The following is a 12,571-nucleotide window of genomic DNA, read 5'->3' on the forward strand; positions in this document are numbered from 1 at the left end:
ACAGTAATTTAGTGATATGGGCATATACACACTGATCTTGATGATACATATGGCGATACATTCTTGTATGAAATGTATATCACATAATCGTGACATCATAACCATATTTTTCGTAGTGTACTTAGGAGCAATGTTATGTGATGCCACTTCATGTTTTGTCAAGGGGTGAAAGGTCGTGTTCCATCACTCCCACAAAAACACTTCGGGGTGGGGTCAAATTTTGTCACCAGAGGTCAAGGGTCGTGTGATGTCACTTCCACTACCCCTGGCATTTTGGTGAAATGACGTCCCTAAGTGATGCCTGTTTGAGTTAAAAAAAAAAAATGCATTCTCTTGCTTAGTGCAATGGCCTTTTTGCAACTGTTGAACATGATTTAACTTTTTAGACTGTAGATTAAATTGATGCACAACTTTAATTGCATCAAACCTACTCTGAACATGCGTAATGTTACGTTTTTGTTACCAGTTTGGTAAAATCTAGGTATACTTTAACCAGTTTGGCCTATTGACGCTTATTTGATGTTCCACAACCCCACCCCACCTCGTATTTGTGCCCCCCCCAATCCGGTTTAACCCCCCAGTACATATTTCTAGTGACACTACCGCCCTCAACCAGACTCAACAATAGGGTGCATTGATCCATTACATGTTAAAAAATTAAAATGGGGCATTCTGGGTTTTAGTGGGGTGTATGCTCCCATCTACAAACGGGCCGAGTTATGCAGAATGAAAAAATAATGAGGTTTCCTGTCATGTGTGCCGGGGCTTCAGAGAGTAAGAACTGTGATGACGGTATAGGACTGTGGCGCTGAACGGGGCGTTTCCCGGACGCGGAGAGCGACCGGGAAGCCCGAACAGTAAGGACGTGTGTAAGCTGTGGGACTTCACGAGGCTCCGGTTTCGGCTCGGAAGCGGCCCCAAGCTTAATTTTTGGAACCCCTGACAGCAGGAAGGCATACCTGCAGGAATCTATGCCTATTTTCAATTTTGGCTTTTCTTTGAGTTTACTACGTCGAGTGGAAGCAAGGAAGAAGGCTTTGGGCCTAGGATCTACATGACCCACACATTCTTCTTCTTCTAATTTTTGGACCATTTGTAGGCTGGACAGTTCATCCTCATCTCTTTCATCATCAGGCTGATGGATACACTCTGTTTTATCCTCTTCATCATCAAGGTGGTGCATCTTCATCAACAGGTTGGTGGCCACGCTGATTTCACCCTCTTCATCATCACAAGGTGTTGCAGTGATTGTGGAGTTTGAGTTGCGGCCCTGGTGTTCCATGCTGAGGTGCCTGTGCGTTCAGACTCATGAGTGACACTGAGGACCAAGGTGGCGCAGCGGCAATTCAGCGGCCTCCTCCACCCCCACCATGTGCGCTACCTCAGGGGCAGCCGGTGCAGCAACCTCCACTTGTTCAGGCGGCTCCTCAGGGTCTTCCACCTCCTGTACAGCCAGCGGCGGGGCCCGTTGCTCCACAAATACTTCCAGTCATGACCCAGGTGCGTACCCAGGCAGCTCTGCAGCCCATCCCCGAGTTTGATGTGTCGGGCCCCCCATCTAGCCTAGGGTCCAGATGGAGAAGGTGGGTGGACCGTCTGGATATGTACTTTCGAGCGGCCCAGATGGTGGATGATGACACCAGGCTGACAACCATGCTATATTCGGCAGGACCGTCTGTGCAAGAGATTTTTGAATCGCTGCCGCCTGGGGATGAATCATACGGTCAGGCGAAGGCTGCCCTGCAGGCTTACTTTTTGCCCCTTGCCAACGCGCACTATGAGCGTTTTGTGATGCTATCGACCAAGCAGAAGGACTATGAATCTCTGGACTCCTTCTATGGACGCCTGAGGCGTCTCTCCTTAGCCTGCGCCTGGGGAGATGCAGAGGACAAGATTAGGACAATGCTTATCCAGGCATGTTCAACAGGAAAGCTCAGGCGCCAGGTGCTACGAGAACCAGGCATCACGCTTCAGCGCATGCTTGAATTGGGGAGGTGCCATGAGGTGTCAGAGGCGAGAGCAACCAGAATGGAGGCAGGGTCGCGCTCCATCAACACTAAGGAGGTATGTGCAATGTGGCGCGGCGGCAGGGGTGTCAGAAGGCCTGGAGGTGTCCCCCGAGAGAGGGCCGGAAAGGCAGGGGAAATTTGCATAAAGTGTGGATACGACCTGCCCCACCCAGCAGAGTGCCCGGCGGCAGGAAAGACGTGTGGGCGGTGTGGCTTGCCGGACAATTTCTCCAGGGTTTGCAAGGCGGCCACGCCTGTGCTGGTACCGAGAGGCCCAGGGCGGGCAAGCTTCACCCGCCAGGGTCGGCCGCCCAACGTTGCTCAGGTGGATCAGAGCGAGGATGACGCCCAGGTGGAGGAAGTGGAGGAGGACGAGGAAGAAAATGTATTCTTTGTCTCGAGTGTGGGGGTCCTGAAGAGCAAGAACAGGAGACAGCCCAGGTGTGTGATCGAGGTGAACCAATCTCCCGTTCCGGTCCTTGTGGACACTGGGGCATCCGTCAATGTAATGGCACGGGGACATTATGATGTGATGGACCAACCCCCCAATTTGGCTGCCACAAGGGCCCGCATCTTTGCTTTTGGTGGTCGTGACCCGATTTCCCTGGACGGTGCGTTTGTGGCCAGGGTGGAGCATGAAGGCTCGCAAATTAAAGCACGGTTCTATGTGACACCTGTGAGCACCAACACGTTGGTGAGCTGTGCTGCAGCGGAGGCCCTTGGTATTGTCACTTTTGCGTATTCTGTCTACTTGGAGGACATAAAATACTTGTTGGAGAAATACGCAGCACTGTTCAAGGGGATTGGACAGATGGTTCGAGAACCTGTGAGACTACACATTGACGATTCGGTGCAGCCCATTGCCCTCAAGCATCGGAGGGTGCTGTTCCACCTTCGAGAACAGGTGGATAAAGAGCTGGATAGCCTGGTGGATCTGGACATAATAGAGAAGGTGGAGGGCCCCACCCCCTGGGTGTCCCCCATAGTAGTGGCACGAAAACCCAAGCAGCCCGACGCTGTCAGGATCTGCGTTGACATGAGGCTCCCAAACAAGGCCATCAGGAGAGAAAGACACCTCACCCCGACGATAGACGACATCATTGCAGAGGTACAGGGTGCTTGTTTCTTCTCGAAACTGGACCTCAGGGCGGGGTATCACCAGGTTGTCCTCCACCCCGAGTCGAGATATATCACCACCTTCACCACACATCGGGAGCTCTACCGTTACAAGAGGCTTAGCTTTGGTGTCTCCTCGGCGGCCGAGGTATTCCAGAATATAATCCGGGGTGCCCTAGCGGACTTGGAGGGAGTTCTGAATATAAGCGACGACATTTTGGTGTTCGCGAGAACAGAGGTCGATCATCTGCGGCGTCTGGCAAAGACATTTGAGAGACTGCAGTCCTTGGGCCTCACCCTGCCCAAGGAGAAGTGTGAATTCCTCCGACCATCCATAGAGTTCTTTGGTTTTGTGTTCAAGGAGGGGGGAGTGTCTCCTGATCCCAAGAAGGTGCAGGACATAAAGAAGGCGCAGTCTCCGGAGTCTGAGTCTGAGATACAGAGATTCCTGGGCATGGTTACGTACTGTGGACGGTTTATCAAAAATCTTGCCTCCAGGTCAGAACCGCTCAGGGCACTTACGAGAAAGGACACGATCTGGAACTGGGGCCCACTGGAGCAGGCTGCATTTGACGACATCAAAGGCGCCCTGGCGGCTGACGACGCCATGTCCTTCTTCGATCCCATGTTACCATCGGAGATTATCGTTGACGCCAGCCCGTTCAGACTAGGCGCCGTCCTGACCCAGGTAGACCCGGATGGAGGTGTCCACCCAGTGGCCTACGCCAGCAAGGCCCTGTCGGAGGCGGAACAACGATACTCGCAAATTGAGCGGGAGGCACTGGCGGTGCTCTGGGGATGCCGGCACTTCCGACTCTATGTCCTTGGACGCCAGGTGACGGTCGTGACGGACCACAAACCATTGCTGCCTATCCTGGCGGGGTCATCATCCAAGCCACCCGCGCGGATTGAAAGATGGATGCTCGCCCTGCTGGAGTATGGGGTCACTCTGGTCTATCGGCCTGGGGCGAATAACGCAGCCGATTACCTCTCCAGACACCCGGGGGCACCCGGCGGAGGAGACCCAGACACGTGCACAGAGGAGGCCGAAGAACATGTCCGGGTGGTAGTGGAGGCGGCGACACCGAATGCCATGCCTCTCCAAGAGCTTGAGGTGGCGGCAGCTGAGGATGAGTGTTTTAACATTCTGAAGCAGTCCATGCAGCAGGGCTCTTGGAAGTCGGTGCTGGAGGCCCTGGCAGGGTGCACCCAGGAGGCCAGGACTGTGCTGGAGCAGCTATGGAAAGTCCGGGAAGAACTATCATTTTCAACGTCTGGGCTCCTGCTCAGGGGTGATCGGATTGTGGTACCCCAGTCGAAGGTGGGCGACGTGATTGCGCTGGCACATCGTGGTCACCAGGGTGCCGCCAAGACCAAGGCCCGCCGAAGGCTGAAGGTGTGGTCTCCGGAACTCGAGCGCAAGGTGAATGATTTCGTGGCGGCCTGTGTGTGGTGTCAGGCGGCTTCTCCACTGCAGCGGGAGCGGGAGATAGAGGCGATGCCTCGCGGGACGCGACCATGGGAGGTCGTCCATGCGGACTTCGGCTCCACCACGATGGGCACCCACTTCTTGGTAATAGTTGACGAGTACTCAAGATATCCAGAGGTGGAATTTGTGGATTCAGTAGCGTTCGAGCACGTTGTGGTTGCCGTGGAGAAAATATTTGCGGCCCATGGATTCCCTCAGACGTTGTGCCCAGACAATGGGGCACCATTCCAGAGCGAACCCTTTTCGGAGTTGTTGGTGAGCTATGGGGTGGTGCACAGGAAGATCACTCCCCTGTGGCCAAGGGCCAATGGTGAAGCTGAACGGCTCATGAGGACCCTCAACAAGACCTTTAGAATTGCCCAGGGGCAGGGACAGCCATTGCAGAGAGCGTTGTACCAATTTCTGAGGGTCTATCGCACCACGCCCCACGCATCCACTGGAGTGGCCCCGGCGGAGGCCCTGTTTAGGCGGTGTCCGCGTGGGTTGCTACCCGAAGTGGGGGAGAAGGAACCGGGCGTGATCGATGATCAGCAGGTCGAGGCTGACCGAAAAACATGGATCGAGCAGGAGAATGCTCGGAGAGGGCTTCCCCCACAACGACTGGAACCAGGGGACGAGGTCCTCATTCGCAACAGACATCCACATGGAAAGCTCTCTCTGCCTTATGAGCCAGAACTGCTGGACGTTGTCGCGGTAAAGGGGTCCATGATAACTGCATCGGACGGCCGGTCTGCGGTCACTCGAAATGTCAGCTTTTTCAAGAAGCTACAGGATCCGAGAACCGACCCGCCTCCTGAGCCCGACCCCGGGGAGCTCCCAGAGGACACTGATGAAACACCGGGCCTGCCTGAGTCTCCGGCTAGACCAACACCTGTGGACAGATCTCCCGTGCCAGAGGTGAGCAGGAGGTACCCCCAGAGGGCTGGGCGAGGGAAACCTGCTCTTCCACTGATTACGTACTTGGACATTTGGCCGAATACTGTAGTGGTAATCACTGTTAGAGTAAGGGGACCCAGGTGGCTGGCAATAAAGGGGTGTTTCCGACAACGGGGAATGTTAAAATGTTATTGTTATGTTGTACCGTGTGCAGTGCATAGTTGTAGTGTGTGTTGTTTGTTCTCCTGGAAAAAGGAGGAGTGTGGCGCTGCCCGATGACGGGCACGCACGCGGCGGCGTGACGTTGCACGTCGCCGCGTGCAACATAAATAAACGGGGCGTTTCCCGGCCGCGGAGAGCGACCGGGAAGCCCGAACAGTAAGGACGTGTGTGAGGTGTCGTCCTTGCTAGTTGGGGGCTACGGGACCGCATGGGGGCATGGACGAACCCTCAACAAGGACTAGGAGTAATGAATATTACTGGCAAGTAATCCACGCATCATCAAGCCCAGTTATTTCTTTGCAATCTGGTACTTGTAGTTTGGAGGTTGCCATTATTGGAGAAAAAAAGGGATAGATGAACTGTTCCTTTTGACCAAAGTTCTCAATTTGCTTCATTAGCCAGGATTCACAGGCATAGCTCTCAAGCATTTGTGTCACAAAGGCGGGTGAAAACACCCGATTTTATTTTTGGCGGGTGAGAGGCCCATTGAAACGAATGGGCGTGCATGAGGCTTGGCGGGTGAGCCAGCTGTTTACAAGGCGGGTGACACCCGCCAAAAGCGTGTCAGTTGAGAGCTATGCACAGGAACAGCTAAGACCCAAACGCCGTCAATATAACGTGAGCAAACTTGGAATCTCTGACCTCTGAAAGCCCGCGATCGTTCCAATGCCATAGCACATCCAATGTTTACTACTATGCTACATACATGGCAACGTGCCCCATTCCGTTCACAATTTTCAAGACCTGTCCGGGCATTTTCTCTGCATTCTTTGAAGTGTAGTCCTGGATTTTTCTATTAAAAATCCAGGACTACAAGTCACAGAATACAAATAAAAACTGGGACTGGCGCAGCATTTTACGAATGGGGCATGTTAACTTGGGAAGGTAATCCATGTCTAGTTTTGAAGTTCCCATTACCTTGGCGAAGAGGTAAGCTATCGGTTTGTCATTTTTGACGTGTGGGCAGCTCATGCCTCGTGGTATTTATTACCTTTGCATCATTCTGCCGCTAGTAGTCCTATAATTATTAAATATGATCTGTGAAATACCTGGAATTATTTGTTGTGATTTCCTATTGCCTAATGTGATGACTTGTGTTTTCCCAGAATGCATTGAGCAGCCAAGTGCTCCTGCTTTGTTCCGGCCTCTGAAGCCTTCTTACTTCCCTGCTCGAGGCCCCGCTTCACCATGGACACTCTCGACCTGTCCAGCATTCATTCGAAGGAGGATAAACTCGCCTTTGTTTCTTGGGGTAAGAGCACACAGCTACCTGATGTACGGAAGTGAAATGAATGAGTGTAATATCGTCACGGTCACTTTAATTTGTATGTGAAAGCTGGGGACGGCGCCCAAACGCTGCCTACGAGTGACCATTTTAAGGAAATGCTGAAAAAGGGACTTTTACATTGCTACTGCCGCTCTTTGTATTTTCGATATACTGTTTTTTTCTATCCAGAAAAGGCAGGATTTGATACTAAACATAAATCTCTTGTATACTTCACTTCGAACACAACTATAACACATCCCCGTTTTTTTTTTTCTGCAAAGGCGAAAACATTTTATTTACTGCTTTCATGTTGTCTTATTCCGTCGCAGCCCGTTTACGTTCTTCTTATTTTGAATGCTAAATGATATAGGCTTCACTGCGTATAACGTCAGAACAGCTTTTACAAGAATAACTTTTTTTTAATACTACGACTGGGCACCAAATTAACAATACGTTGCTATGAGAAAATTGACATTTATTAGATTTCAATGCACGCTGTTTGTAAAAGTTTTTGGCGACATGTCATTTTAGGGTGCCATTGATAATTTATATAGCGCCGCATTTGCGTATGTATCTATTGTAGAGGGCCAATGTCATTCAGGGAATGCCCTCGTCATTTTTGTATTTTGTTGCATTCTGGGGCTTATAGTTTTGCTTTTCCAGGATACTGTTGTTAATCCCATCCAACAATACTCAGAATGCATAGAAAAACAAGTATTGGCAAAGTCACCAGTTTTGACTTTAGTGTAGTCATGGGACTGCCATAAAATAAAAACAGCTGGAAAAGTATGTGATTACATGGGTATATGATGGCAGTAATACTTTGATGGTTTGTCATTGCTTATTTTAATAGGACTTCAGTGGCTGAAGGCCTACTTTGTACAGATATTTTTATTACGTCAGTTGCACATTTAAGGATGCAATTAAGCCATTACTCGCAGCAGGCCACTTACAAATAACACTGACAGTAACATCAACACTGTTTTTTATTATTGGGGTATTTATTGAGCGCGGGCATAGCTTCTGGAAGCAACAGAGCGCTTTACACTCATAGGGGGAAGAGCGCAGTGAGGGAAGCAGGGAAAAGGGGAGTGTGTCAGCAATTGGAAACATGGTGGGGAGCAGCATGGTGTGGGCAGATCACCTGGCTCGGGTGGGGAGTGCAGGGTGTGTGGACCTATATGTTGAAGAGGAGCCATTCCTTCAAGAGGAAGGTCTTGAGCTCTTTCCTGAACTTTAGAAGTGGTGGGGCAAGTCTGATGTTGACTGGGAGGAAGTTCCAGAGTCTTGAAGCGTAGGCGGAGAAGGCCTGTCTTCTGGTTCTTTCCTTCATGCACTGTCGTATTTTGCGCATTTCTGGAAATGCTGAGTTTCTCAGTGAGGTAGCTTGGGGACTTCAGGATGACAGCCTTGTAGATGCTGCAACAGGATTTGAAGATGATACAGGCTTGCAGTGGGAGCAAGTGCAGTTTGATGAGGGTCAGAGTGATCTGGTCGAATTTGCAGAGTCCTTTTGAGTCTTGCTGCGGATACATTTCAGGGGTGACCGGGTAGTCGCCAGAAGGCCTTCCAAAAGGGTATTGCCACTATCCCGGTGGGAGATGACCAAGCTTTGGACACCGGATCTGAAGTTGTATTCTGGGATGAAGAGCTTGATTTTCTGCAAGAGAGAACGTTGGTCCCAGGCCGTTCGTGTCTTCCTTGCTATGTGCTGTTTGAACGTGAGTTGTCTGTCGATGTTGAACCTAAGGTACTTGGCACAGGGGGCCAGTTGGGGTGTGAATCCCTCGAGCCAGGTCTGGATGTCAGGGTGTTCTGTGTTGTTGGTCAGCAGTAGGAATTCATTCATGCAGGGGTTGAGCTTCAGGTAAGCACTGGACATCCAGTACTGGATCAATGTGAGGCAAGCCTTGAGCCTGTGGATTTCTTCGATGGAGGATATTTTGAGGTAGATCTGAGTATTGGTGAATGTGGACGTTGTGTGGAGAGAGGAGGGTTCTGAGCGGTTCCATGTAAAGATTGAAGATCACTGGGAACAGGATGGATCTTTGCAGGACTCCACAGGTAATGGGTTGTATTGGTGATCTGGAAGAATCCATTTGTCCGAACTGTTAGCGGTGTGCAAGGTAGGATTTGACCCAGCTGACTACGATGTCACCGATTTCCCCCCCCCATGCAGCGATGTAGATTGCCGGTGAGCGTGCCGTGGACGAGTGTGTTGCCGTGGTGACCCTATCCTCTACAGCAGTCTCTTTGCTGGCATTTGGAGAGCGGTCCCTAATGCTACAAAATCAAAATCAGGAAGTGGGAGCGAAGCGAGTGCGGACAAGTGTGTTGCTTTGTGTTCACGTTTGGAACCGAGGGAATCCAGGCTTTGGTAACGACTTATCTTCCTGCAGATGGAAAGGAAACAAAGCTGCCCGCACGCAGCTCGAGTATAACTTGTGCTGGTAAGCCACTAGCCTACAGTATATGATGTTAAAGACTTGCTTCTTCATATGGTGCATATGTTTGTCTGTGCCCTGTGTAATCTAAATTGCAAATTGCATACAGCAATATGTTCCCTTGATATTTAACATTCATATACCAGCAAGCACATAATTGAATCTCGTGTTTGAGGGACGAGCTCAGGCTCGGTTGTGGAAGTGGATCATCTCTAATAAAACTGCAATAGAAGCCTATTTATTAGACCCATACTTTCATAAAAGTCTCTGAATACACCTATACCTACAGAGTGAACGCCGGCAGGCTAAGTCTTTGATAAAGTTGTGTGTAAATGTGCTATAACTTAAGGAGTGGCACAGGAGGAGGAAATGCCACCTGGAGAGACGACTTGAAGGAGCCAGAGTTGAATACTATGCCAGGGTCAGGGGGCCTGGAAGCTAACAGCTCTATGTATCATCCTATAATCCACCAAGCACAGAATGACAATTCTCCTGACCTGGACACTAGCCATAATATAGAAATCCTATCTTCAAGTCCCTGTCCCTCTGCGTCCCAAATGTCTAAAATTCTGCAGAACAATCTGGACCTTATCAGCCTCATCAATTAAAAAAATATAGATCTAAGGGTGTCTTAACGAAAAGAGCACTTAGTGAAGTGTGGTTGGTGACATTTCAAACAGGGAACACTCAGCTGTGGCCACTGCTGGTGCAGTGGTAGAAGGGAACCTTATAGAATTCCCCTCCATGATCAGAGAACTGGAGTGGAGGGTCAAGGGGATGCACCGGACAATGGGGACGGTCGAGGGGATTTGCAGGAACCTACGGCCCTGAGAGGGGAACAGAGAGATAACAAAACGGATCAAAATAAGGTCCCATCAGACTCCACATTATTGGCTTTGAGCTTTGTACTAAACTTTCTGGTAACTGTGTTTGAACTCCTGAAGACAGAAGTTCATAATGTTACTGGAACTCACCAAGGAGGTGGGAGCCTGGGAATCGGCAATGGTAGGCTTAAATGGCCTGATTAATGATTCAGTTGTCAAACACATGCTGTTCGCGAAGGATGCGAGCTACCAGCATTTATTAACGGGGAAAGAAATCAAGGCATATCTGGTTAATTTTGACCAGGACCTTAACTCACTTAAAACAGAAGTCAAAGATCTGGGGAATGCCTTTAAATGAGCTCAAAGATTCCAATGCGGATGTGCCTCTAGAATTCTGTCCATTAGACGATACCCCCCTTTCTCAATCGCTATTGGAGGAATTTATCAGATTGGCACAGTTGGGGGAAGATGATAGTCCGGGATCCCCCACAACACCCAATCCTCAGTCAGAGGCTAATTTCTTGACTGGAAAAGATGACGGGACACAGTGAGGAGATGCACATCACTCGCTAAGCGAGTCAGCAGAGACATTGAATGATCTAGCTACTGATCCAGCATCACAAAAGGATTCAAAATCAAAGGGTGAAAAAGAAGCCAAGCAAAAGGAACAACTCAGATCATGACACATTAATTCCTACGACACAGCCTCAGAAAACCAAAAATGAGAAACAAGGTACACAAAAGGTATCTGGGAAAAGGACGTTTTTTAAAGGCCCTGAATAAAATGGCAGAGAAAAGCGCTGTAGAGAACTCCAAGCTGAACGTGGCGAAAGAAAAAACTAAGGAATCCACACAAACACAACAAGCTATATTGAAAAGTCATCCTTAAATCAGGAAACATTACCCTCGGACCAAATGACTTAGAAAGTCATTGTGGGCCTCCACGGAAGATCCGAAAGGGGAGGGTAAAAAATCTCTCATATTGGCACCAATTTTCTTGAAAAATAAATGTCAAGCAAATCAGCCCCCAAAACCGGTCAGTGAAAATCAGGGGGCTAAAGAAAGTGCACTGCTGGTCCCAACCCCTGCCTGTGCTGAGGTAAATCAGACCAATGACCAAATTTACGGTCAGAATGGAATTTTGATAGATCTGGAAATTAATCCTATGTCCCTCAGTGTCTGTACACCGGAGGGGGTTGATAAGTGAGACCGGAATCAGTTGTGAATCCATTCGCAATACCGTCAGTGTGGCAAAAAAGGTTAAACTCTGAGAAAGATCAGGGGAGCCTCAATAGAGAAACCATTTTGTCCATAACTAATCAAATCCCGGAGCTCTATCTCTTATCCACTCAGAACATTGATCGGATACATTTTCCTCACGAACACTCAACGTCTGTGGCGGAAGTGGTAATGAAGACACAATTGGGTGTTAAAGCACTACTGAATCCGTCTGAGGAGTTGAGTAAAATAGGATTGGAAGTCTCTCAGTATTTGCCATCGAGCAATGCCCAATCTACATCCCAACTAGTTGGCTCCGTTCATCAAGTGGACACACACAAGGGTGAAAAGGTGGTGAAGGACAACAAGGGGACGCTGAGCAGGGACCATCAACAAAAAAGAATATCTGGGATCTTCTCCCAGGAATTATCACACAAGTATACAAAAGTTATCCAAGGCTGATGATTTCCTCTACTAAATAAGTGTTTAAGGGTTGTCAGTTGGAATACGCAGGGCTCCAGTTCATTTAGGGAGCAGAGGATTAGTTATATTTTTGATGACCATGATATTATTTTATTACACGAGACATGGCTGCTACTATCTTTACAATTAGATGGTTTTACATCCCTGCACCGAGAGGCACTAAAATCAACTGTGGGTAGACCGTCTGGAGGAATGCTCCTGATACGCAACTCCTGTATAAGCTCTATAGAACACCTACCATCAAAAAGGCAGGGAATTCTTGCAGTAAGGTTGTTCTTGTCTTCTTACCCTCTTTTCTTCATACTCCATGGGTCATCATAAGTCTGTACTGGAGCCCGCACATTCAAACTTGACAGACTTTTTGGAGGACCTGTCTGACTTCTTGTCTCATATCCGTATAGATCATCGGATGATAATATTCTTTTAGCAGGAGATCTAAATGCTGACTAAGGAAATGATTGGGAGACCCAGGCAGGGTCATTTCAGTCAAAATGGCAGTTTGTGGTTAAGTTTTCTTTTGAGATTGGAGTCTGCGCATACCTAATGGCTCCATAGAAGGAGACATTCCTGCAGCCAAAACTTGGAGGAGAGGTGAGATGTCATCCACTATTGATTATATAATA

The 12,571-nt window shown here is 49.2% G+C and overlaps 1 protein-coding gene across 1 annotated transcript in view; it reads left to right on the forward strand.

The window, feature by feature from the left end:
* The first annotated feature begins 6,570 nt into the window (after positions 1-6,570).
* LOC138491435 (nucleoplasmin-like) overlaps positions 6,571-12,571 on the forward strand; it is a 405,174-nt gene continuing 399,173 nt past the window's right edge. Inside the window, exons 1-2 of the mRNA XM_069617951.1 lie at positions 6,571-6,642; positions 6,819-6,964. Coding sequence (XP_069474052.1) covers positions 6,901-6,964 — 64 coding nt within the window. The 5' untranslated portion in view covers positions 6,571-6,642; positions 6,819-6,900. The remainder of the gene's footprint in view (positions 6,643-6,818; positions 6,965-12,571) is intronic.

Source organism: Ambystoma mexicanum, chromosome 10 (assembly GCF_040938575.1).
Source record: "Ambystoma mexicanum isolate Mex_15411 chromosome 10, UKY_AmexF1_1, whole genome shotgun sequence".
Classification (NCBI taxonomy): domain Eukaryota; kingdom Metazoa; phylum Chordata; class Amphibia; order Caudata; family Ambystomatidae; genus Ambystoma; species Ambystoma mexicanum.